Raw genomic sequence first — 27,500 nt, forward strand, 5'->3', positions numbered from 1 at the left:
GGTTAGTGGTCCGACAGGCATGACGGCGAAGAGAAACTGGGTCACCGATTGAAAATCGTTTATGTCACAGTTCTCCGTGTTGCTATCGCATATTACGAGCGAGTTTCAATGGACAGACGGACTTTATCGTACATGTAAGTACAATATGCTGTCGATTTTGTGCTTTATTAATAACAAGCATCTGCGGCTTTACCGGGCGTTTTATCCGTGATGGATATCGTCGATGTTTTCCCAGCTCTGTGGTCATGTCAGTGCGGTTTTGTGGAGCAGAAGGAAGGACGTTAGCTCACTGGCCAAGTCATGACAGTTTGCGTTCCGCTGCTAGCTGTTACAAAATGCTAATATTAGCCAGTGAGACAATTTGTACATGTGGAGAAAAGATGAATACGACACTATTGTTCCGGGAGATGGTTTCAACTGTTGCCAGAAATTGTTGAGACTTTAGTTATGCTCGGGCAAAGGTATGTGCCGGTTGAAATGTTAGCCAGGCATGACCTCAGTTTTCAGTGCTGCTAGCACGCTAGCAATGTAAACAGGCCTTGGTGGGCATCTAGTACACCGTGTCTTCGAGAGCATCCATCCTGCTGCGATAACTTTTGAACTCCCTAACCAGTGAGGACACGGTACTCTGAAAGGGCAGACTCGTATTTTTGGTTATAAAACGTTATGACACATCAGAGGTGTTGACTATGGCTATATATATATATATATATATATATATATATATAATAAAAATGTGGCGACCACTCTTTCTCGATAGTCTCGCGAGGGTGATAAATCAATGCAAATTTGCCAACTTTAAAATAAATTGTTGATATGTTCACTGTGTAATATTTTGAGCATGAGCTATATTTTGTTTTCTGTTTATACAAGGACTTGACCCTGATTAATTCATTGCTGTGGATAAAAGATGTATTTATGTATGCGAGTTTATTCTGAAGGAGAACAAAAAAAATAAAATGATGAAAGATTATTTCTGTAGCTTAAACTCTAGCCTTTAAAAAGTTACGACCCAACATAATTAATGCAAAAATCCTTATTGAAAGAAATTGTAGATATTGGTGCGACAACAAACCGCCTTGAATGAATGTTCTGCATTCAAGTAAATGTCATCCAGTTGATCTGCCGTGGACTTCTTATGTAGCACAAAAGATCACCTTCATAACTGCATAATTTGATATTTTCATATTTAAAAACAGCACAAGATAATATTCTGCCTGGAAACAAAACATTCACCTTGCATTTTAACCCTACAACTAGGAAATAAATTATTTATTTTTTTATGGAACTTGAAACTGGATCTTTTGTGGATTAATTAGGATATGATTTGAATAGATTGTTTTTTGTTATATAGGTACATGATCAAAAAACCATTTGATTGTCTGGTTTCTAACCAAAACATTATTAATTAGCCCCATCTGCAAAATTGATAATGGCATAGAGTGGCACAGAGGCCTTTTGTGTATTTATGTGGCCACTGGAAATTCTCGCAACTGTTATCTAAAATTGGAAATGAAAGTTTTTTGTTGTTTGTTTGTTTTTTAACGTGACTTAAGTGAGTAGTGTAATCATCAATAAAGAATTCAGAGTACCATTGGTACCGTTTGAGTTATCAACACCTAAAATGAGAGTTTCAAACACTTTAGTTTTTTTTGCTTTATATATATATATATATGTGTGTGTATATATAAATTTCACAGAAAAATAAGAACATCTTGAGAACTCTGCACTGCCGGCAGTGTGTGATGACCAGGAAAAGTTCTAGTGGCAACTTTTACTGTATTTACTGGTAAAGTTTGAGCTTGACTCTGCTAATGACCTCAGATGAAACTCTATGGTGTTCCAGTTAAGTGGAATTTGATAACCGACATGCTCGGTCACCGAGCTAACACATAGTAGCAACACAAACTAGTAACGAGTTTTCCTGGATTTTGAACTTGCAAACATTAAAGGTGGCTTTACTGTGTGAAGGTTTTTAAATGAGAAACAAACGTGTTAATGTTCTGATGGTGCTTTTGGTTTTATGTGGCAGGCGGCCATATTGGCATTTGAGATCAGGATTGGGAAGAAACATACGAACGTATGAATTTCCAGCTGGGAATTCTAGTTTCATTGGACCTTTTTACTCTGGTTTTCCAATTTGAAACATTAAATTTGTAAACGTGCATCGTAAAATTGATTTTAATAAAATCGTTGTCGTTTTATTTCGACTATATGTGGCTGACCCCAGGTAGATTGTAAAGTCTACAACTTTTGTTTTTTTATATAGGCATTAATTTTGTGGCTTTATTTTTATCAGCAGCTTATGTATTAACCTTTTCGTGACAGAAATTAGTTCTTTGGTGAACTTCAGACTTACACGTGTTGCTCTTTTTGTTTCTAAATAAGAAGCAATATACACTAGTGCTTATCTATGGTGGAATGTTGCCACAAAGGCATTGTGATAACATAATTTTGCTGTTATGATTTGTCAAAGCTGTTGACTATAAAGACTCGATTACAAAGACAATTAGTGATTTCTGTAAAAAAACAAAGTGACAGCCAAGGATAAAAGTAGGACAGTGGGTGGTGCGACAGAAACTGTTACAAAAATTGTGGTCAGCCTGGTTGCCCCACTATGACTTATTGTGTATAATTATGTGATTTCTCTTTTTTTTTCTCAGTATGGAAACTTGATGAGTCATACAGAAAGACCAAATTTGTGGCTAGAGAGGTGGAAGGCTTTCTCTTGTAGGTAGTCTGAATGTGCCCTCTGATTATCGCATATTGTCTGCATTTCTAACGTCAAGTCCGCCAGTGACGCACTAAAGTTATCATCACGTCATTAAACTCTGTGTCACATTGACCTATTTATGTTTTTATTGCATTTCTTTCTTAATGAAATTAAATGCTGAGTCACCACTTCTGTCTCCTTGGCTCAAGACTGCCATTTAACACTGAATGTAGCTAAATACTGTCTTTTAGCAAAACATAAGAAAAATATTTATTTGCGATACTAGTGCTCAAAATTTTGATGATAGCAATTAACCAAAATTTCCCTTTACCAATGTACAATGTCCTCACCAAACGTTCAACTTTAGCATCTCAGGAGCCCAAAGATGTAAATCAGGGGACGGTATTAAGGGTAGTTTGTCCAAACCAACTGGACAAATATATTATTAATGTGCCAAGTTTCCACGTATTACACTTCACATATTTCCTGCTGAAGATTGGATTTAAGCATTCCTTAACCCTCCTGTTATGTGCTGGGTCAAATTGACCCGTTTTAAAGTTAAAAATTTTTTTTTAAATAGTTGGAAGTTTTTTTTGCATGAAACTTTTTCTATTTGTCTCAATAGGTGCACTCTACATATAAATTAAAATTTTATTCATTTTACACATTTGTACCAACCCCTGGGTCTACTTTTTACATAGATACTGTTCGGGTCAATTTGACCCGGCAGTCAGGTTAAAGTGCAAAAAAAGATTTAAAAATGTCCAATTCTATATGTTTCCTTGCAACTATGAACCATATTTCACCACACAAACACAACACACCACACGCATACATGCACACCCCGACACACACGAGCCCACTTTCTCACTCTTCTCTTTACTTGACTAGGAAACTGAGAGAAAGCAGGTGTTCATACAACTTTTGACGGAAATCTTTTCTGTTTCCGTGGACAAACTCCACCCACACTGAGTGGACACTCAGCAGAAGTGGAGGGAAACATAAATACTCTCTGCATGTCTCATTTATCTTGATTTTAATCAGTGGGTCAATTTGACCCTGAACATTGTGTGTGTCTCAAGTTCAATTATAAAGATCACCCATTGAAAAAAAAAAAAGTGTAATATAAAAAGATTTACCAAAGATCAATTTCAAGGAAATTATAGTTTTTTTGTGTCTAGATTTTTTTCAGTGGACATAAAAAATGTAAATTCCATTTTTTATGTCCAAATGAGTAAATGAGTAGGTTGTCGTCATTGATCCTTAATTTCTGAGAAATAAAAAAAACATCATTGCACAAATATTGATTGAAATGGTTAGTATTGGAGTTAATAATCAGATACAAAAATGTTTTGGAGGAATTTTTTGGTTTCTGACACTATTGCACGATTAAACACTCCCCGGGTCAAATTGACCCATGAGCATTTTTGCTGTACCCTAGAAACCAACATAACAGGAGGATTAAGACATGTTGTATTACACACATATATTGTTCAGGTCTTGTGTTAACCATTGCAGGGAATGTTCATAGAGATCAAAACATGCTAATAAAATAACTAAAGCCAATAAAGGTTTACAGTGAAGATTGCGGCTTTTTACACACCCACCAGCTTTTATGAGCATTCTGCTTGTTTGGGTTTCCGCTTTTTCATAAAAAGTTGTAAGCAAACAGATAAATTGTACAAAGGCTAATCTAGGTCTACTAAAGTCAATGTGCTTCTAAAGCAAAAATACTTGTATCACAAACAACTTATTGTTTTAAAAAAAAAAGACCTGAATTGCCAACATTTTAAGTGGCTCTTACTCTGCTTCTTCTTTTTTATAACAGTTCCATGCCACAGACATGGTGACAGGTTCCTGCTCAGTGTTTGACAGCAGATGTGCTATAGAGCAGCTGATGTGCAACCAAAGATGGTCGGTTGATGATGCGATGTGCAACTGATGCTGTGGCCCGTTCTGATACTGATCCATCAAAAATATCTTGATCAGGAACATGTTCCAATACCAGAGATCAGATTGTTGATTAGGTGTTTGCAAATCAGCAACAAGGCTTCCCCTCCCACGCACCTGAAAGCGTTTATTTATTGCCACCAGTAAGCAATCACAACTAGAAAGCTTTGCCAAGTCAAACAATTCATGTTATTCTGATATGTAGTGTCTGATAAGGGCTGCATTGAACCTTCCTTATTGACCATATGCTTTTTCTTCACATGTTAAACATGGTTTGTCAACTTTTGTACACAGTTACAAAAGAGTACACAGAGTAGAATGACACATGCACATTTGATCAAGATGAACTCATTGACTTATGGCTGACCATTTAGAGCAAGGGTGCCCAAAGTCGGTCCTCGAGGGCCGGCATCCTGCATGATTTAGTTCTCTCCCTGGTTTAACACACCTAAATCAAATGATGGGTCATTAGAAGGCCTAAGAATAACATTGACATGCTGAAAAGGTCGTTGCTACCACCAGGGAGAGAACTAAAACGTGCAGGATGCCGGCCCTCGAGGACCGACTTTGGGCACCCCTGATTTGGAGATTATTTCACGGGCTTGTTTTATTGCCAGAGTTCAGATGTTAAAATAGCATCATATGTGATTTTTAATTGTCTGGGGAGGTTGAATATTTTTCTAAACAACCTTTGCTCTATTCACTTTGAGTACTCAGCCTTTCCCAATATTCTTCTAGCAAAGGAAACTCTGAAAACAAGGACATTGCTGTTCAAATCTGTTTATGGACTTCTGTTTTTAAAAGAAGCCTGTGTTTAGGACTGTGGTCTGCAGCCTTTACAATCCTAAGTGCCATTTTTGCCCTCTGTCCACATACATAAAACTAATTTTGCAGTGCAAAACCATTGTAAAAAGACAGTTTATCATGTTAGACAAATGTCTAAAATAAGACATTTGCAGTCTTTTTTAGATAACATCACTTTTTCTTTTAAAATAAAGTAAAAAAAACTTTTTGGAAAAAGATGCATGCAATTTTTTTTCTATGGGTTGTTTATAAATATGGAATATTATATAGAAAAAAAGACATGAATGAGACCCTGAAGACATGAAAATGGATCTAAAAATATTATTAGTACTGTTCATGTCACTTGGTTGTGGAAATTAAGTTCAAGTTCATTTAAAATGGCTCAAACCTGAATTTATTGGCACTATTAAAACACAAAAAATACACAGTTTGTTCTTTTCTTAGCCCATGATTTTTCAGGTTAGGCGGAAGATTCCTCTATCAATTTTTGTCCAAAGTCTGTTGATGAAGAAATAACATGATGCCTCAGTACTAGACTTTTGGACTACTCAGTCCTAAAACATAAGGAAATTTCCTGCGCTGTTTACCTTTGCTGTCAAAGCTTCCAGGATTTATTGAGAGTGAGTCCAGTTCATCATCAGAGACTCCATGTGGTTTAGAAAGTTCTAAAAATATTAAAACATTTTAAAGCTTGTTTTTTTTGTTTGTTTGTTGTTGTTTTTTACCTCAGGCTCAGTTTATGATATTTATTTGATTTATTGTCCTTTTGTTGAACTGCAGAAAAGCATTCAGTGAAATTGAAGTGGGAAGTGGATCAGTTAAAGTGATGGGGCGAGTGGGATTGATCATAAATATTGTGTGAGGGGATTAAAAAACATAGCCCTGCAAAGTGCTTGGAAGGATAACATTTGTCAGAGTAACATCTTTAATCTCAGTAAGCAACATTTTACTGGACTAATATGATGAAAGCTATTTGCTTCACCTGTCAGTAGCTTTAATTTTATTTGGCTGATGCGGGTAATGATGAATTTCTTTTATTAAAACTTATTTTTTTCTCATCTGCCACTCTATGTGCATTTTTTGCTTTTATGGCTGTAATCCATCTTCTCCTTGTTGTTTTTAATTGATGTGTAGATGTTACCTTGTTGTTCTCATTCCCATGCTTGCTAAACACTCGTGTAATTTGACCCAGAAAAGCTTGGAAATTGTTTATTTGTAAGGAGATTAGGCCAACTTGTGTCCTCTGACAATTATAAAGGGGAAATTCCACATAGGTCCTATCTTTTTTTTCCCCCAGAAATGTCTAATTTTGTCAACAGAATTTCCCAACAATGCCCTTGTGAAAACATGTCGACCATGTAACAGATATGCTTGATTGAATTGTTTCCCACCCGTTAAAAAAAATCTGAAAAACCGTCATGATTGAAGTGGAAGCTTTGAGAAGCTCCAGCAGCCATTTTGCTCTGAGGATCCTTCCTTGTTTCATCAGCAGGTCTGCTGGCTGCTCGTGGATTTCTGAGTGGGTGTTGAGTGTGGAGCAGGGAGAAAAGAGCTGAATGTCTTGCTGACTCACTGATGAGGTAGAAGTAGGTGGTGGATGGAAATCGAGGCTGACTGGTTTGAGACCATAGAGACTGAGTGACCCAGTTTCCATTCCAGCACCAGTTCCTTTTAGTATTCAATCATGACATGGTGGGTTTCCCACCCTTCTGGATCACTGCTTTGTCCCTGTAGTGGGGCGCTCTGGTCATGCATTTACCTATTATTAACAGCCTGTGATTTATTTTTTTTAAATGCCTTTTTGTGAACTTGTTTTTTTTTTTGTTCTTCTCTGTGTTAAACATTTTCCTGGTAAATAGTATAAATATTGATTAATGCCACTTTTTCCCCCAATAAATTTTTTCAGTTTTTACATGCTAAGAGGCAGAAATTTTTTGTAACATTTTAAAGTGGTTTTCAAAAATAGTTCTTTAGACTCTTGGGAGACCTTTTTCCCAATTTTAACTCTCTTTTTATCGACCATATTTAAATGAATATTTTAAGTTTTGTATAGACTTATTTGATAAAGGGCAAATAATTATATGAATTAAGGAAATAGGGTATGTTTTATATCTGCACTCCCCTAAAATCTAACAAATTTTGCCCTCACTGGCATTCTGTATGTAGCTGCCTAGAAACCAGTTGGCAGAAATGGTGCCGCTGTCTTGGACTTGAAATTAGAAAGCACAGGCATGCTTGCTTTTGTTTTAAGATAAAAAAAAAAATGTGCAGGCTTTATCAGATAGTGTTCTCCAAAACACAAGGACTGAATGTGAACTACAAAAAATAACTTGGAAGTCTTTTTAGCTTGAGCCACCTTTCTTTTTGAACGAGTGTTTGCACCTTACAGACAAGTTTCCAAGAGCATCTGGTTTTGTCGTCATGGAAGTTTTAGTAAGATTCTCAAATAATTGCGTAAAACCACTGTAACTGCACAGATTACGTATGTTTAATGTGTTTTTATTATGTATTTTTACAAGAGATTACTTTTTGACTCCCTTTTTTCCCCCCCTCTTTTTAGAGGCAGACAGGCCAGACCAGCTGTATAAGGATCAGATCATATTAAGGCAAACCACATCAAAGCGGATGAAAGTAGGTCAGACTGAATCAAACCAGACTCGGAGCAGATCAGAACGAAGTGGACCAGACTGATCCAGACGACACCAGGCACGTCCAGGAAGCCTGTTCAAGTTTCCTTTCCAGGTATCTGAAGCAGCTCTGTTTTCCACTTGTCACAAGTTCCCTCCAAAAATATAACAAATGTGGACTAGGTGTTTACTGAAGGTAAATTAAGGAAACATGGTGATTCTTTCTGAAATGTTCCTACTCAGATGGATCACAAATGCCAAATCATACAGATCATTACATTGTAGCATCATCCTGTAATGGTCATCAGTTCATACACAATCGTGAACTGATTGTGTACAATTTTGAGTTTCTGTAAAATCTTCAAAACTTTGTAATGCAAAGTTTTGAAGATTAGCAGTAAAGTATTTTCAGTTCAAATATACATCTTTATAGGTATGACCATTTGCCAGCATATTCATTCAGTGATGCAGAAGAATATAAAAAATTTTTTTTTGAAGAGTTGTGAGTCTTTTCCTCCAACAATTTAGAGTCTATTGTTACTGCTACCAATTTTCAAAGTTTCATATGAACTAAAGTCTTTTTATTATTATTTGGAACAATGTTTTGTGTAAAAACCGGGTCAAAACGCAGACGTTTGTTTATGTTACTAATCTGCAGGTATAAAGAAAAGCGAAAACAGCAAGTTGGCATGAAAGGCCTTACTGACATTAAAGCACAATGGTGGAATGGTAATGATCTTGGCTCAGTTTGTAGCCAGACCACCTCAATTTCCTAAAATCTGAGTCAGCAATTAATAATGAGCTAATTTGACAGATTACTCACTTGTTTGGTTGTATCTGACAGATTACCTCCTTTACTGATGACTATATTAGTAATTGAAGAACCCTGCTGCTTCTGGTTATTTTATGATTACTAGAACGTCTGACTTGCTAAACGGTAAAGTCTTTTTACTTTGACTATAAAAGCTCCACATCTCTTGTCTGAAGGTCTTAAAACGGATCCTTTTGTGTGTCTACAGTTGAGGGCTCAAGAGTGGATGGAAGGAGATGATTTTAATACAGAGGCTGTGATGAACATCTGTGGTGAGTGTGACCTCTTTACACGCTGCAGCTTTTAGCAGTAAAACTCTTTAAGTTTTCTTTACATGCAGTATTTTATTCAACTCTGGAAGATTTTGCAGATATTTCCAGAGTTGATGTGATTTAAACATCATTATTTTGAGAGTTCTGCAGTCAGAACAAACATGACTAGTCCTGCACATGCTGTGGTTTATTAGTCAGCATCATTCCTACAAATGTGAACGCTCAGTCATAACAATCATCACTCCTGTGAAACTTTTGCTGTTGTTCTGACTCACCTGTGCACGGTTTACTTATTCCTTTCTGGAGAGCATGTGATGAAGACTAAATCTTCAGCGCTTGATTCACAGAAACGTTACAGGATGTTTGCACTCAGTAAATCGCAGCAATTTACAGATTGCACATTTGCCCAATTCAAATTTGCTCTGGAAACCAATTACCGTCTCTTTGCACTTGCACACTGTGCTCATATATAACTGAGGTTTCATGCGCAGATGTAGACAAGAAACTGCTGATATTTATGTAAATTACCGGCTTTGCAAAAAGTACCTAGACCTCAATTATCAGTGCTGTTTGTCAGAGGCTCTGAGCAAATCTGCAGAGTTTGAGTTTTGATAATAGAGCACCCACATCTAGAAAGGCAGAACTTAATAAATTACACTTATTTCTGTAATTAACAGTGACTATGATTTTTCTTTTCTGTTTAATTCCTTCGTTTATGGCGTAAAAGTAATAAAAACCCAGAATTTAGTTCCTCAGAAAATTAAAATAACTTCGTAGCCTGCTAAAAGCCATGTACACATACAGTTTATGCACTCAATACTTTGCTGGCGTTCTTTTTGCATAAATGTCGTCTATACAGAGGCAATCAGCCTGTGGCATGCTGACATGTTAATTGTGGCTTCACAATCCTCTCAAAGCTCTCCATTCTTGCTACATAAGAACCTTCTGTCTACAAAGTTGTATTTTTTCCTTTCATCAGACTTTAATATTTTTAAATACAGCACTAACAACTATCTTTCTTAGCATGGGCCACTAATGGCTGAGCCTTGCTATGTATAGTGTTAGTAACATTCAGTTCAACATCTGACAAGTCAGCGCTCTGGATTGTGTTGACCATAAAATGGCCAAAATATACTTTTTTCTCAATCTATTTTTCTAATGCTGTAATATTCAGAGTCAGTTTCTGACAAAAGGACTGATTTCCATCAGCTTTAAACCATTTTTGACCATATTAATAGAAATGAACACTTGAAACATCACTCTGTGTGTGATGAATCCATTTATTGTCCTAGTTCCACATTTAGAATTGGATTGGTGAAATAAATATTCTTTTAATCACATTCTAATTTGGGCTGCAGCAGTAATTCAACATTTGTTATCTGATTATATTGCTCCAGGTTGACTGTGCAAACCTCACAGCACATTATGATTTCAGAACAGATGGTGATTTACATGCTAGGGAATCAGATGCTGAGGAAGAAGCCATCTACTATTTGGTGCTAAAAGCAGCTATAGTTCTACCACAACATATTTTCCCAAATCACTTTTGAGTATTTTAAAGTTTTTGGTAACTCTAACTCATGCAGATGACCTGATGGCAGACCAGCGGATGGACATCTCGTCTACAATGACTGACTTCATGTCCCCCAGCTCCACTGATCTCATCTCCAGCTCCATCAGCACGCCTGGCATGGACTACAACCGCAAGAGGAAAGGCAGCAGCACGGACTACCAGTAAGGATACAAACACCACAGAGTTTGTTCATTTTCAAATAGCAGCAAATAGTCAGACCGTATCAATGGACTGAAACATGTTTCCGTCTCATCTGTTTCTGTTAGCTCTTGTTTAACACAGGAAACGAAACACCTGCATCTTGTGTGTGTTCACATCTTAGACATTGTAAACATTCTCATCATTTCAATGATATTATTAATAAATGTTTACTTTTTTTTCAGAATTGATGGCTTCTCATTTGAGTAAGTTCAAACAATATTCTGTTAATTTATTTATAACAAGTCTGAAAATATCAATAAACCAAATGTTATATCCCACGATGGTATTTAATTATACTGAAATTCTGTTGCTGTTTTAAAATTTTCCAGTGAAATATTTCTTTCCCCCTCCATCTTAGTGACATGGATCCAGATAAGGATAAACTGGGGAGGTAAGACTTTTTTTTTTTCTTGTAAAGTTCTGGCTTTTTAATTATTCTCCATTGATATTTTAAATAGATAATATTTTCTTGAATTAGTTTATTATGTTAGATCTTATTTTTTTCATATATTAAGCCATTTTCTTACCCATAGTGTACATAGTGATTGGAAAATACTAGTATTATTACTACACTAAATACTACACAAATGTCATTTGGTTTATTTTACTCCTTAAGAAGTCTTTAATAAGTGTCAGTAATTGTCTTCTACTGTTGGAAAATAAATTCCAACCCTTTAGGATTATTACGTATGGAAAAAAATACAAAATCAAGACCTCTTTCTAAGCAGGAAGAATTGGGTGGAGTGGAAATTGTCCCCATTGTTGCGCCTTCTTTAAAGAGACAAAGTGAAGCGAGGCTTGACAGATTGTACAGTTGAATAAAATCTTCCATTGACCTTGTTGCGTAACCATAAAATGAGGTTACAGAACCTGTTAGATTTGCTGAGGGCCAAATTCTTCCATTCTCACCTTTTTGTCTGTGCACTTGCAGAAACCATAATGTTTTTTGCAGGATCACTTTTTCCTTTCTAATGCTTCTTCTTGTCTTTGCAGTGACCACCAGGGCAGGATTAAGAATGCCAGGTACAAACGCTGCTCTTCTTTCCTCTCTCTCATTACTATCTAATCTCTCTTTCACTGACTCAGTGCCACTGGCCTGATTGAAAACAGAGCTTTGTAAGACGTAGTTATTAGGAAGGAAAGCCCTGTAAGGGCACATCTAATGGTTAATTAGAATCTGATACAGCATGCTGTTGATGTGAAAGCAGAACAGACAAGTTGGTCAGTTTCCCTCAACTTTAGTCTTTCTTACAATCAAGGATGAATTGCCTACCTAAAGATTTTTTTTTTTTTTATCGGCTTGCTAATTCACAGTACAAGAAAGCAACTCGGCTCTGTGGAAAATTAGTTCACTTCTTTGAATTCTGGATTTAATTGTTTTGACAAGAAGAGTAACTGTGTTTTCTGTATTCCTCCCTCACAGAGAGGCTCACAGTCAGATTGAGAAACGTCGGAGAGACAAGATGAACAGCTTCATCGACGAGCTGGCCTCTCTTGTACCCACTTGTAACGCAATGTCCCGCAAACTGGATAAGCTGACGGTCCTGCGTATGGCGGTGCAGCACATGAAGACACTCAGAGGTTAGCATAAGGGGCAAGATGTGCTTTAGTGGTATATGAACATTCGCTGAGAGAGTAAAGTCTCTATTATAAATACAGGGGAAGTAAAAAAAAAATGTAGATATCAGGAAGTGTACAGTTGATTTACAAAGGTGCATCTAGAAAACTTAAAATATCATTATTAGCAGCAGAGGCTTCAGTGCAAATTAGGTGAAGGTCACTATTAACTGGGCTTCTTTTAGGCCTGAGTTTGAAATTAACTAAAATATTTTGTATTATGAGTTTCACATTTTTAAATGGAAATACAGAAGTTTTTTTTTATTTTTTAAATAGCAGAATATCATTATTATCATTATTTTTATTTCTATTACAACTATAAAAGTACTTTATAGTAGGTTAAAATGTTTTAATTTCTTTTGATACAGTGGAATATGTCTAGTCTTCTTATCTCTTTAATTGTTACTCAGAGTAAGAATTTTACACGATTTCACCTTTTATTTGATTTTAAGGAGGGGAAAAAAATCATTTTTAGTTAATCATTTCTTACCAGTTTTATTTTTTTAATATGATAAAATCAGTTTCCGGAAACTTGGCAGGAATATCCTTTTATAACATAGTTCCTGGGCGTTTGCTCTTGTTGACAAGGACAGAACGTTTGGTCATTTGTAATCTCCCATTTCCAAAGAGCTGGAAAATCTAAAGATTATCAAAGTGTGTTCTTTCCAAAACTGATCAGGGGATGGAAAGTTAGTTATGAAAGCCAGAAATTTCAGCAGCTGCGCAAACATTTAGATCACTTTTGTTTGGGCGAGTTTTTATTAGACTTACTTCAAATATAGAACTGTATTGGTTGTTAAAAGGAAATTCAGTTGCTGTTAGTTGATTAAAAAGAAGTGGTTTTGAATTTTACATGAAAAGAAATAATTACATGCGCAGGTGCAGTTTGAATATCCACTGATGCTCTGATTTCAGGTGCAGCTAACCCATACACAGAGGCAAACTACAAACCTTCCTTTCTGTCAGATGATGAACTGAAGCATTTGATACTAAGGGTGAGTGAGTAATAATCCTGCAGTAGTTTTACAGTTCGAGTTTAGTTGCCTGTATTATTAGACAAAGCATTAAACAGCTGTCTCTATAATTGTGTTTTGCGTTTATGACGCAGGCTGCTGATGGTTTCCTGTTTGTGGTCGGCTGCGATCGTGGCAAAATCCTTTTTGTTTCCGAATCTGTGTACAAGATTCTGAACTACAGCCAGGTATGCTGACATGTAAAATGGAGACACATGAGGATAAAATATTTGCATGTATGATCAATTTTGAGTTTTTGATACACTGTATGATGCAAATTTTTGTGGAAGCTGTTCATTTTCAGAAACCTTTTCATAAGATGCCACTGCTGGAGTACAAATAGCATCATAAACTGAATCACTATACAGTAAAATGGATCATTTATTGGAAATGTATAATATTAAAAACATAATATTAATGTGGAGTGGAGTGCAGTTTGAGATGTTTAACAAACAAGGATATGGTTCTTAGAGTGGGGGAAAATGAATTACCTTTGGTATTTTCCAAGTCTAAATTATGACAAAAACAAAAAGGTAAATCAAGTATTGAAAAACATTTGTTTCCTCACCTTTCTACATATAAAATTTTTAAAAACATAAAAAATGTGTTAAAAGCTCAGAAATATGCAGAACATTCCAAGTGATTATACACAGAGTTATAAAGCAAAAGTGGAAATAATATTGAAAATGTTAGAGACAAAACAACTTTCAAGATCTTAACCATGTTCATCTGAGTTGAAGAAGCTAATCACAACAAGACAAGCATGAATTCTTCAGATGAAGATAACTTTTACCCTCCCTCACAGAGTATTTATAACAGCAGCCATAGAACACAGTTTGTACATTATCAATAAAAGCAATAATATACTAGAAGTAGGTAAATTGTAAGATATATCTGATGTTCTCAAAAAAATATCTTAATTTTCTGCTTTAAATGTTGATACAGTAGCATAACTCGCGCTTTGCTTTCTAAAAGGAAGATAAGATTTGTACAACTCGCTGCATGTTGTCGTCGCAGTAAAACAACTGAATTACGCAGAGCTTACAAATTTATCAGTGTTGTTAATCTATGCATATGTTCTTTCTTTTTGTTTTTATATGTCATCTGGTTCTGCTGTCGTCTCAAGAATGACCTGATAGGTCAGAGTCTGTTTGACTACCTTCACCCCAAGGACATCGCTAAAGTCAAAGAACAGCTGTCGTCCTCAGATACAGCGCCACGAGAGAGACTTATTGACGCTAAAAGTAAGCAAGGACAAGCACCTGTCATCTGTTTTGCAGAGCTCGAGATCCTCCCTCTGAATTTACGTCTTAATCTGCTTTGCGATCCCAAGAGGGGGAAAAAAACCCTGGCACAGTCAGCAATATTCAGGCATAAGAAACAAACTGTTCAACTTCATTACTTTCTGGGGGGAAAAAAGATCAGAAATTTTACCAAGCCTATTTGGATGAATAAGAAGTGACAGAAAATGGGCAACGGCTAAAACTAGCAACTGAATTTTGTCTCAACAATACTAGAAGGATGATTGCTTTACAATTATTTCGTAGATCTTTTTTGAAACGTGGAAAAAATTGCATTTTTCAAAGCTTTTGTCCTAATTTGAATTGTTTGTAATTTCAGCCGGTCTTCCTGTGAAGACGGATATCACTCCTGGTCCATCTCGACTCTGTTCTGGAGCCAGACGGTCGTTCTTCTGCAGGATGAAGTGCAACAGACCTTCTGTCAAAGTAGAAGATAAAGACTTCCCCTCCACTTGCTCCAAGAAGAAAGGTAGCAAGAAATTAAAAACATACATCTACAGCTGTCAACCAAAATGAATTCAGGTTTCTTACAGCAACATCTGCAGCCTTCTTGTGCTGCTTTCATAACTTACTTTTTGGCTTATATCATTTTATATTGCCAATAGTTCTCTCTTCACTTTACCTCACATTCAAAGGATGTAGTTTTGTTGCAAAACTAAAAGCTTGTATTTTCTGATGTCTTTTTTATTTTTAGTTTCCTCTTTAGCTAAAAAAAGGAATCACACTTCAGTTGATAGATCAGTTTTTCCATTAGAAAACAGGAAGTTTGCCTGCTTGAATTTGTTCACGTATTGCTTTATAGAAAGTTCACTACCATACAGCAGCACTAACTGCAGTTGTTTCCTATGATATAAAATAACGCAATGAAAGGGAATTGTTGCATGGTTTTCAGATTTACATGTTTAAAATCTGAACAGTGCGGTGTGCATTTCTATCCAGCTGCCCCTGACTCAAGTTTGTAAAACTACTTTTTGTTGTGATTGCAACTGACACTCTTGTGGGGCATGCAACGATTGCCATAGAACCACAGTGTAATTTTTTTATTTCGCCCCCAAAGAGAGAACAGTTTTATAAACTTATTGTTTCACACTTAAGCTGTTTCGTTCAGTTTAAATTCCTCAAAAATGTGAGTTCAGCTCATGGATGCGTTCGTCCACAACACTGATTTAACGTACATGTTTTTGGACTGTGGGACACAGAGAACATAGAAACTCCACATTGAAAAGGTTCTTTCCTGGAATTGAACTTATGACCTCCTTGCTGAGAGTCATGTGTGAAGCTTGATATTTGACGGCGAAATCACTCTGTTATTTTGCAGCACCCAGTGCATTGGAAGTCCTTCCACTAAAGCTGAATGAGGTGTTTTTATAGTCAATATTCTGCATTTCCACTGCTGACCAACCTGCAGGAATCTTGTCTCAGTAAAACCTAAATTCTCCACTTTCGAGTGTATTCCATTCACCATTATGTGTGTTAAATCTAGTCAGCATAAACTTTTTTTTTTTTTTTTTACATTGGCTTTTAATACAAAATCTTCCTTAGATCATCGGAGGGTTTTCCTGAAACAAGGTCTCTGTGCTGCGGAGGCCTGAGGACAAATGAGTCACTCAGATGGTTGTGTGTGACCCAGCTTAGTCAGTGGTGGGATTTGCTGAAGCATCATTGATTTGTGAAGACATTTGCAGAGTAAAGTCATTCTGCACAATGGATAAAGCCACTGTAAATTTATTTTATTTTTAACATTCCACTGAATAGTTTAATGTGATTCACTTTGACATCCTCCTGTTGTTCTGTGTTGGTACCAGAAAGCTTCTGTCATGCACTAAGCTACCCATTTAAAGGAAATATGTTTCAGTGGTTATTGCTTTGAATAGAGGCTGAGCAAACTAATGCAAATTTACAATTCAAATAAGCAAAGTAAGAAAGTCCATTTCTTACTCGAGACTAAATAATCTGCACTGCTTCCTTAGTCTGTGATTTCTTCTTTTTTTTTTTGCAGCTTCAGATAAACAAATAAAATACACTAATTTAGACTTGATAGATTTAGTTAGAAATGAGTCTCAATGCTGTTGCTAAAATATGTTTTTGTGTGCATAAACTTTTAGAAACAAAAGATGAGCAATAGTTTACTGTTACCTTTCATGAAAAGAACTACAGGATTGATACCTACATTTTGTTTGCCAGGTTGGAATTTTTAAAAATTTCACCTCCCGTTAAAATAATGAAGTCTACAGAAATGCAGTTTTTAAACATTAATGACTAAGTAAGGTAAACAGTGTATATACAATTAGCATATTTATTTAGGTCATTATTTTCTAATTTAAAAGTATTTTTTATGGTCTTGTATTTGAGCTTAAAAAATGTTTGTAGAATAATTTTTTTCCAGTAAATTTTGTCATTGACATGCCTACTTATTCTTATAAGACAACAACAACAACCTTCTTGTTATTAAATTTTAACATGAAACCTAAATGTGTATCATGCTAACACAAGTACTTAAAATAGGTTCGTTATTTGGTTCTCAAGACATGACATATATGCAAATAATTGCTCTTTAAATATTTTATCTACATTAATAAGAACATAAAAACATATATCTTATATTCACATGAAATTCCTCAGAAATCACTAAAATATGTTGAGGGTGTGACCTTTGACACAGATTTTTTTTCCCCCCTTGACTGTTTTGTATTGTTTTAGTTGTCTGACCTGATTCTAATAGGTTTTTGTGGCCTTTGAATAATAATAGTAATAATATCCAACTGTGGATTTTACATCTCTTGATACCTTTGGACATATCTGAATTTATTATCATAATTCAAGCATTTTGATTTCAACTTCATTGAATTGAATTGAAATATGTAATTTCAACCCTTAAGCAAAGGAATGATTTATTATTATTTTTTTACTTCTATTTTTTTTTCTCAATCTCTTTTACTCCTGTCTCATTTCAGCTGACCGGAAGAGTTTCTGCACCATCCACAGCACAGGGTACCTAAAGAGCTGGCCGCCCACAAAGATGGGGCTGGACGAAGACAACGAGCCCGACAACGAGGGCTGCAACCTGAGCTGCCTGGTGGCCATCGGCCGCCTACACCCCCACATCGTCTCCCAGCCTAGCCCGGCCGACATCAGGGTGAAGCCCACAGAATACGTCTCCAGGCACGCCATCGACGGCAAGTTTGTCTTTGTCGACCAGAGGTGAGAATGGGGAGTCTTTTTTTTTTTTTTTTTTTTTGAGGACAAAAATATATATATATAATTAGGTTTGACTTTATAGTTGCTTTGCTTGGTTTTTATACCGAAATGTTTTACATGTATTTTGAAAGATGAAAGTCTTATTACAACATTTTCTTTTTTTCTCATTTTGAGATGACCAGGTTTTATAAGGACTATTACAGATATGGTGACGATGCAAGTTAATATGTAGCTATTAAGTAAAAAATCAGGACTAATGATCATCATTTACACAAAATTTGTGTGATTGTTGTTGGATTTTGACAAGAGGAAATCATTAACTGTGGCTGCCTTAAAGACTTGTTAACAATATTATTAATGACAGTGACATTGTTTCTAAGGGCAGAAAACCTTTCATAATAGCACTTTGTTGTGTCTTGAATTATAAATAAATCTCTATTGTGCTCAACCTTTATCAAATTTCTACTAAATTCAAAATGAAGTGCATCAAATCACTTTGAAGCGCTTCATTTCTCTCTGATGCATTTAGAGAGAAATTTGGTCATTTCCAGTAACTTACCTGCTATTCACCAGTCAGATCTGATCAGGGGAAAATAATTGCCAATCAGTGCTTTACTAAAGGGGATTTTCTGCAGGAAATTGTCGAACGAAAATCTAACCAGAAAAGAAACATTAATCACTTAAAGCTTAAAGTTACTCCACAACTCCTGAACAGTTCACAAACATTAATTTTTAACTTTCAAACAAACTGCTCTCTAAAGCAGATCTTTTGGTTTGTGTATTTAGTTTAGTTGTTGATGGAAAGTTGCAGCTAATGCCAGTAGATCTACTGGCAAAAATAAGTCATCAAATATTTTCCTGGGGGGTAAAAACATTCTACATTCTCTGTATTAAACTTGTCAAAAGTCAAACACCATCGACCTAAAGTCAATGATTTCCATGTCTCCAGAGCAACAGCTATCCTCGCCTACCTGCCCCAAGAGCTGCTCGGAACCTCCTTCTACGAATATTTTCACCAAGATGACATCAGCCACCTGGCCGAGTGTCACAGACAAGGTATCGTCTGAAAGTGAAACAGAGTAATAACTCAATAATCCCATCGGAGGAGGTGGGAAGCATAAATCGTGGTTTCTGTGTCCTCAGTGCTGCAGATGAGAGAAAAGATCAACACCAACTGTTACAAATTCAAAATCAAAGATGGCTCCTTCATCACGTTGAGGAGCAGATGGTTCAGCTTCATGAACCCCTGGACCAAGGAGGTGGAGTACATCGTCTCTACTAACACAATCGTATCGTGAGTATCCGCACACCCGAAAGCTTTAGCTTCATCTCTGCAGACCTCGCACTGGAAGGCGGATCATCTTTCCATCTGTGCTTTTCCCCCTGTAGGTGTCCGATAATGGAAGGATCAGATTACCCTCAGTCGGCTGCGTCTCCGCAGAGCATGGACAGCGTTCTAACCTCAGAGGGTAAAACAGCTGAAACGAGAAACATGCTAACACTGAAGGTGTGAGCCTATATGTTGTTGCGCTGTATAAATGACATATTTCCTGTTTTCGTGCCGATTTTGCAGGCGGGGGGAGACGGGCTTTGCAGACCGTTCCCGGCATCCCGGGCGGCACGAGAGCGGGAGCCGGGAAGATCGGACGCATGATAGCGGAGGAAGTGATGGAGATTCAGAGGTGAGGGGGAGCAGATCGAGCCTGTGTGATTGTTCAAAACCGATCAAGCAGGAAAACACAGATATTCCTGTAATGGAAAATCAATGAGGCCTGGTTCGTAAGGCAGATGGTTACGTGAAGCCAAGGCACGATTTAACCGCTATTAAAAGCCTTTTGTTCGAGCTGGCAGTACGGGAGCATCTGTGGGGAAATTGTGAACAGAATTTGACCTTTATTATATAATTTCACACAGTTTGTAATGAATCATTCTTCATCATATGAAAAATACCAACCATGAGGTAAATGGGGAGTCATCGCATGGTGAGTACAGGGAGAAATAGGACAACATGTTGCACTCATCTGGAGAGTTTATTGTAAGGACTTAAATCTCGAACAGTGACATGTGCACATTTAGAGCCCAGTGGAGTCAAATCTCCTCCACTGACATATTTCAGAAGTTGGGTTTTATAATTTACAGTGGTTAATTTTAACATAAAAAAAAAAAAATCTTTGGTGCTTCCTACAAGGATAGTTCAGACTCTTTGAAGAGTCTGAGGTGAGTGAGTTTGTGTGTTGTTGCAGTGGTGTGGAAACTATCATCTCACTATAAATGGGAACAAATGTGAGGTGGTGGAGGAGCTGTGGTTGCCTAGACAACAGATTGGGTAACACTCATGGTGTCTACAAAAAGGGGCAGAGTAGAGTGAGTGAGAATGCTTTAGGTCAGGGGCGTTAAGCTCCTATCTTCAATGGATGATGTCCCGCTACTGTTGTCTGCTTCAACACACCTGAAGCCAATAATTCAGTCGTTAATAGGACTCTATGGAACTTGACTGCATCATAAGTTGACTATTCGTCCGTTGTTAGGTGTTAAATCCTTCTGTTTTTTGTTGTAAAATGTTGCAGATCAGCTATAACTAACTTTAACCCTTCTGTGCCACTAATGATGGTCGGGCAGCAGGAAAGCGTGGAGGGACATTGACCCGTCAGACTGTCAGTTCCTGAAACGACACACAAAAATACAACTCATAAAACTGCACGCGAGGTCATTTCGACCCATCCAGACTGCGCACAGAGTAAAAATATCTTCTCTTAAGAGGGCTAATGACTCTTTGAAGAAATGTAGAAAAGGAAAGTTACTAAATATCTGATTTCCATGTGTGGTTAATAACTGAATTGATGTTTGAGTTATAATTAAAATACATACAGTAAGATGGAAACAGAAAAGAACCACGGAAAAGAACCACAGACGGAAAAGAGCGCGGCATTGTGAAATTCAATAAAACCTCCCAAGTTTTTACAACGCATTCCTCGGGCCGGATGCACATAAAACGTTTCCGTTTACCGTAGGCCTTTCAAATGGGAAAGATCTTCTCTGTAATTAACCATTATTACAATCAGCACCTAATGCAAACTGTATGACAGTTTAAAAACCTGGAAGAACTGTGGGGATATTTTTATAAGGCAGGTGTCTGCGTTAGTGTCTGACTCACACTTAGCTGGAAAACTGATTAATCTAATGAAACAAAGACGGTTTTCTACTAAAGACTACTACAGAAAGTTTGCTGGCTGTGACTTGTGGGGGAAAACAGCAGAATTTTTTTTTTTTACCCTGTAAGACTCAGTAACTATCTGAACTGCATTTTGTTTTTTCAACACGTCGCTAGCATGCTGGGTCAAATGGCAAAGTTCTGTTTTGGTAGGATATCTAAAACTAATCTTCCATCCAGTCAGTCAGTCTGACTCCATTACTGGGATGTAAATGAAAGCAATCAAAGCATCTCGACAGGTCAGTGATGGGACTTCCTCATACTGACCAGTCAGCGTGACTCTGACGAACGGTGTATGTTTTCCCATCATGCTGAATTATTAAATAGAAATGGCTTTTGCCACCAGAGGCTGTTTTCCCATTACATGAAAAATGTAATTGCATACATTCTTACAAGTCTTTCTGGGTATATTCAGCTTGCAAAACGCAGCTTTGCAAGCTGTGCATACACAAATAAAATGTGATTTATTATAATTTTTTTTAAAATTGGATTTCCCTCTGCAATGTGTGTCTAATACAACGAGCAGCTGTTTGTGTGGCTTTCGATCTCAGGTCGTCTGTATCGTTGAATCTTTTTGTCCGTTTTTACAAAATGAAAATGAACAAAGCTGGAATTTGTATTTATTTATTTTTTTTGTTTTTTTGAGGCCTGGGAGTGTATTTTATTTCAGGAGAACTGAAGGTGTCTGTTTCTCTCTCAGGATTCGAGGTTCATCTCCTTCCAGCTGTGGTTCCAGCCCTCTGAATATAACCAGCACCCCTCCGCCCGACACCTGCTCACCGGGGGGCAAGAAGGTAACAGAAAATGACACATATTACGGCAGAGATTTAATTTAACCCTGCAAGAGCCGGACAATGAAAAACATGAAAAAACAAAAACAAAAGTTCAACCTTGTTGATTTTTTTTTTATAGGATTATTTACTATGGGTATGTTTTCAGTTTATTTTTACTTTATTGCCAACAAAAAAAACAGGCAATTTATATACAAACATTTTAATCCTGAGACTTTGGTTTCACATAATTTTTCATACCTAGAATCCCAATTGTTCTATATGTAATCACACAAGGTATGGCAAGGCAGGGTTTTTTTTAAAATAATGTTTTCTGCAAAAGTAATAAAAATGACATATGTTCAAGACTCTGCAAGATAGGGGAAGGTAATTGTATTTATAAAGCACATTTTCAGTGCTGTAAAGATCACGCCCCCAAAATTTGAAAACTGTTTACTTTTAGAATAATCAGGTGTAGAAATTCACAGAGATCTTGACTCGGTCAGTTTTTTAGGTTGTGAATGCTGGTGACCAAGTGGGGGAAGTTCATACGCACGTTTCCTGTCCAATAGCATTCCAAGTCTACACAACAGGGCACAATGGATAAATTTGAGTAAAAAATTTTTTAAAAAGGCAACATTTGTTCCTTTTTTTTTTTTTCTTGTGATGTTGTAATCCACATATGAGTTTAGGAATCTTTCTGAAGAAGCGTCTTGTCTTGCTTTCACATTAAACCTGTGAGTTTTGGTCTCTCTAGATTCAGAACGGTGGGACCCCTGAGCTGCCGAGCATCCCTGGACCCGATTCTGTGGGCTACCCTTACTCCAACCAGTCCATCATGAGTGAGTTGCGACACTACTGCTTACACTTTAGGCAGCTGCTGTGTTTTTGTGCCTGAACATAATTTTCTCATTAACCCGCTTGTCTGTTTAGGTGATAATTCCCACCTGAGCATAGATATTATGGACGAGCCCGGCTCCAGCAGCCCCAGCAACGACGAGGCGGCCATGGCGGTCATCATGTCCCTGCTGGAGGCGGACGCCGGCCTCGGCGGCCCCGTCGACTTCAGCGACCTACCTTGGCCTTTGTGAGGAATCCGGAAGGGAAGATTTGGAGCCACTGATGGAGAGAGTTCAGTCATTCAGATTTTTTTCTTTATTTTTTTTTATTTTTGTCCCCCCGTCCTCTACTGGATCTCCTGTTTCCTGCCATCTGTACACAACTACACCGAAAAGAAAAAAAAAAAAAAAGAGTGGCGTCTTAAAAAGAGTATTTTGAGTCTGTAAATACTGAAGATTTTTATTCCCAGAAGAGATGTTGTCTCCAGTTCAGGCTGGACGGTTGTTTAGACTTTCACGCCTACTTTTTTGATTCATCATTCCTCGTAGGTGGGCCTGACAAACCGTTGGGGGATTTCAAAGCTCCCAAAACGACGCATCACTTTTCCGGTGTTGGTTGCCTGCAGATCGGGCGCCTCGTCAGGCGGGCGCGGCGAGAGGCAGAGTCGTCCAGATCATGGAAGCATACGTTACAGAACTGTGGTGCTAACATGAGGATGCTCCTTCTCCGACTGACCCCTGTCCAACAGTGGCTCTGGGACCCTCCACCCCCACCACCACCAACAAACACAGGTCAACGACCAACCCCGCACCCCCTCACAGAAAAATAACCCACCCAGGACTCCTGACACTTTCAAAGACTGCACTTTGTTGTGGGATCAAGTGTCGTTCAGTGGGGAGCGCTTGATTTCCGCTCCACGCTGCGGTCGTTTATGTCCAGGTTTCCCTAAAACTGTGTACAAATGAAGCGCCCACCCTCTAAAGACGGCTGTTCCAGCAAGCTGGAAGCAAACTTAAATCGGTTTGAAAGTTTACTCTGAATAAGCAAGGTGCAGTTTTAGTTTTGGACATAATTTTTAAAAAGCCGCCTTGCTGACGTTTCCTGAACTAACATGTACGTAAAAAGGGTTTCTTCCCAACTATTCTGCGTTCGATTTGACAAACGGATGAAAAACAGAACATTTAACCCAACACAGCCTGCAGTGCTTCACGTGAAACGTAATGAAACAGTGATTAAAAAAACATAAATTGATATCCTAGAATCCATGTGGCTCAGTAGACGTCGTATCAGGTCCCCAAAACACAATGGAAGCCAGTCCTTCGATGCTTTTTCAACGTTTAAAAAGCTCTGCTAAAGTGACAAGGTTGTCAGTTCTCCCTCCAACCTCGTCATCCGCTGGCCTCAAAGATTTGGTTGTAGCTCAGCTGCAATAGTTTTATTCCAGGTGAAGCAATTATATGTTGATTTGGACTCATTTGTCGGTGTGACACGGAGGAATGACATCCTTTTTTATAAACCTGAAGACTTGTGAAGACCACCTACTACTACTAATGTTTCAGCCATCAGAATGCCACAGCTGCTTTCCAAACTGCTGCAGCAAAGAAACAGACCTTAATCCAATAACAAGCTTTATAGAGTCAGGGTTTTTTTTATATCTATATTTGTATTTCAACTCTTTTTAAGAATAATAGACTATGGGTCACAGGGTTTGCACTCTCACATCCTCCATCTGCTCTAAAGAAGCACTTCAGGCTGTATGTGATTAAATTCTGTTCTGTTCGACGGATTTTGAATTTTGACGGAGTTATGAATTTCATTCATAACCTTCCTGATGAAACAACTTTAGTTTGTGAAGTTAAAAGAAAAAGCAGTTCACTGTCTTAAATTCGATCAACTTGACTCCTAAAAGTGAGCAGATGTTGCGTTGGCTGCACTTTGCTATCAATCAAACTACCTGCTGAATGAGACGGATCCAGTCGCGGATCAATAACCACCTTCGTTAGAGACGGCCACATAGAGCCTCTGAGTAAAGTTTTGCTTTCGTGTCTGTTTCTCTGCTCCATCATCATGGCTATCTGCAACATAACCTCATCGCCTCGCCAGAACACACCCAGCCACCGAGACGAGTTTATTTTACTTAGAAGAGGTTCGAGCATCTCGACACCTGCCTGTGTGGAAAAAACCAAAAGTGGATTCTGCAAATAAACGTGGCTTATTTCTGAAAAGCATTGAACATAGAATATTAAAGATTTTTTTTCTTTTTTTTTAGTATTCTGACAGTATTATTAAAACTATATATTCCCCTGCCCCCTTATTTATAACGGGATTATTTAAACTAAGAAATGCTAAATACTAAAGGTGGAAGCCTGCTTTTTAATTTAAAGGAGGACTTTGCAACATGCACAGCAGTGAACACAGTAAATACTGTTCAGTTTTAAATAGTGGAGAATTTTTTTTATAAAAAAATGTTTTCCCCTCATCGTTTCGCAATTTTCGTCCGTCTTTAGCAGGAAATGTAGGAGCAACGTGTTTATCTGTACCTAAAAAGTCAACATTACAGTTACTTTGACGTCTGACATTAAGTTTTTTTTTTTATATGAAAGTTATAGTCTGCTGTCAGAAAACTGTGCCTTGCAGACATATTCATAGCCCTGGACTTTAGTCACATTTTGTCTGGTTCCAAATACTTTTTTTCAAATAAAAATCCGATGAAGGGTAAATTAATCTCAGACGAATCAATACGTTTTTTGTCCGCAGATTATTATTGGAAAGGATTGAGTTATAGCTCTGGCTCCGTGTTGGTGAATCTCTGCTCTATCGTCAATCCTCCTAAAGGTTTTCCTTCAGTGTTTCAATATTTATTTTTATATGGCTTTCTTCAACAATAAAACCAGGTTTAATGTGACAAAATATAAAAAGGTTATAAAATGATGGCTCCAATGTCTCTCAGTGCAAAGACACTTGGTTATCCTGCTTAGAGCAGCAGTTTTTTTTTCCCAAGCGGTTTTTGGAAGTAAAACGAATGAAACTGCGGTTTAGTAGTGTGTTTTTACAATATTTTACAATTATGAGCTTTTATTTTTGTCTACATTGCTGATGAAAACATTGTAAATAAAAATCAACGGATACCAATGGTTTAAGAACACGGTTAAATAATGGAGATACAAATTGGAGAAGGGACAAATTTCCCCAGATCACTGAAATGTAATTGCAGGAAATTAAAACTGCGGCTTTTTTTCTAGGTGTTCATGTTACCCTGTAGCTTGAAAATATTTGTTTTGCTATAAAATGTATTGCTTCATAACAAAAGCCGTGGAGGCGACCAAAAACACAACATTTAACCGGAAGCAGGGAGCCATCCTCTGGAACAATTCTTGCAGTGCATGGCACTTATTTTTTATGGTCAAATTAAGATATTCCTCTTTAAATGCTTTTACCTTTTAAAGCCAGCAGTAACCCTTTAAATGATTTAACTCGAGATGATCCAGATTTCATCTTCTGCCAACATTGTTTTACGATTAAAAGCAAATATGGCATCCAGGCTTATAAAATCTGATGCAGATGAGTCACAAGCGTTATTTTTCCATGCAGGCGGTACGTTTTGATGCCTAACTCTGAAACCTCTGCAGTTCTTTAAGTTGTTTTGTTTTTTTTAAATACCCTTTCCTCCCTCCAATCAGAGAGCAGCTGGCGAGACGCCCTCCGTTTCTGTCCCACTCGGTTTCTGATTCAGTGTTTGTACTCTACACACTACAAGAAAGTGTTTCCCTTTGTTTATATTACTCTCCCCACCTGACAATAATGTATCAAATCTTTAAATATTATCATGTTAAGAGTATACTTTATGCAAATATATATGAGTATGATGAGTGTGTTGTATGTATCAGCAGTGAAATATTTTTAAAATAAAAAAATTATTTGTTTCTGTCATAGCCGGATTGTCTGAGCGCTTGTATTCTGCGTGGTTTCTACCCGATGGCCTCGGTCGGCCAATCAGAGCGGCCCGGTTGTATTTTTAAATGATGTTGCCATCCAGCAGCACGAAGATCCGCCTCAGCCAGGAGCAGAAAGAAGCGATGAGATCAGTGGAGGATGTCGAAAGGTAAAAGCAAAATAACGAAGTATCCAGCAGGCTTGTTCCGTGCCTCGTTTTATGCCCCAGAAAGTTATTTAAAGCCTGAGTGAGCACTTTGAACTCGTGCATTAAATAATTAAGGTTTCAGTGGGAGCTGTTTATGCATATTTAATTGGCACATTTACATTTCCTCAGCAGGTTGTTCCCAGTTTTCTGCATTCCTTTTTATCTTCTGCCAAATCAAACTCCGACTTGAAATTGTTTCAGCATTTATATTCAACGGCAAGACGAGAATGAAGACCGTCGGTTTTAAAATTTCAGGTCAGATTTTAGGGGTTTGAACATCAGGATGAGCTGCTGTTTTAAAGTGGAGTAATGTTGGCTGCTTATCCTGACATCACACTTTATTAACCCTCTGCTGCACAAGTGGGTCCTTTTGGACCCGGTGAGGTCATCTCTTTGCAATATCTTTGTAATTAAAAGTTTCCATCACTTCATATTCCAGTTGTTCCTCAACAAACATG

General features: G+C 37.4%; 1 protein-coding gene across 1 annotated transcript; it reads left to right on the plus strand.

Annotated features, from left to right (window-relative positions):
• Positions 1-26,833, plus strand: bmal1a (basic helix-loop-helix ARNT like 1a). The gene is made up of 20 exons (XM_032586936.1): positions 1-134; positions 8,028-8,209; positions 9,114-9,177; positions 10,764-10,911; positions 11,134-11,154; positions 11,310-11,342; positions 11,945-11,974; positions 12,375-12,532; positions 13,484-13,563; positions 13,677-13,769; positions 14,708-14,825; positions 15,202-15,351; positions 17,837-18,083; positions 19,030-19,136; positions 19,224-19,374; positions 19,470-19,549; positions 19,654-19,762; positions 21,992-22,085; positions 22,819-22,903; positions 22,995-26,833. The coding sequence occupies exons 3-20, from the start codon at positions 9,132-9,134 to the stop codon at positions 23,150-23,152; spliced, it is 1,908 nt and encodes a 635-aa protein (XP_032442827.1). The 5' UTR covers positions 1-134; positions 8,028-8,209; positions 9,114-9,131; the 3' UTR covers positions 23,153-26,833.
• Positions 26,834-27,500: the final 667 nt, after the last annotated feature.

Source organism: Xiphophorus hellerii, chromosome 2, assembly GCF_003331165.1.
Source record: "Xiphophorus hellerii strain 12219 chromosome 2, Xiphophorus_hellerii-4.1, whole genome shotgun sequence".
Classification (NCBI taxonomy): domain Eukaryota; kingdom Metazoa; phylum Chordata; class Actinopteri; order Cyprinodontiformes; family Poeciliidae; genus Xiphophorus; species Xiphophorus hellerii.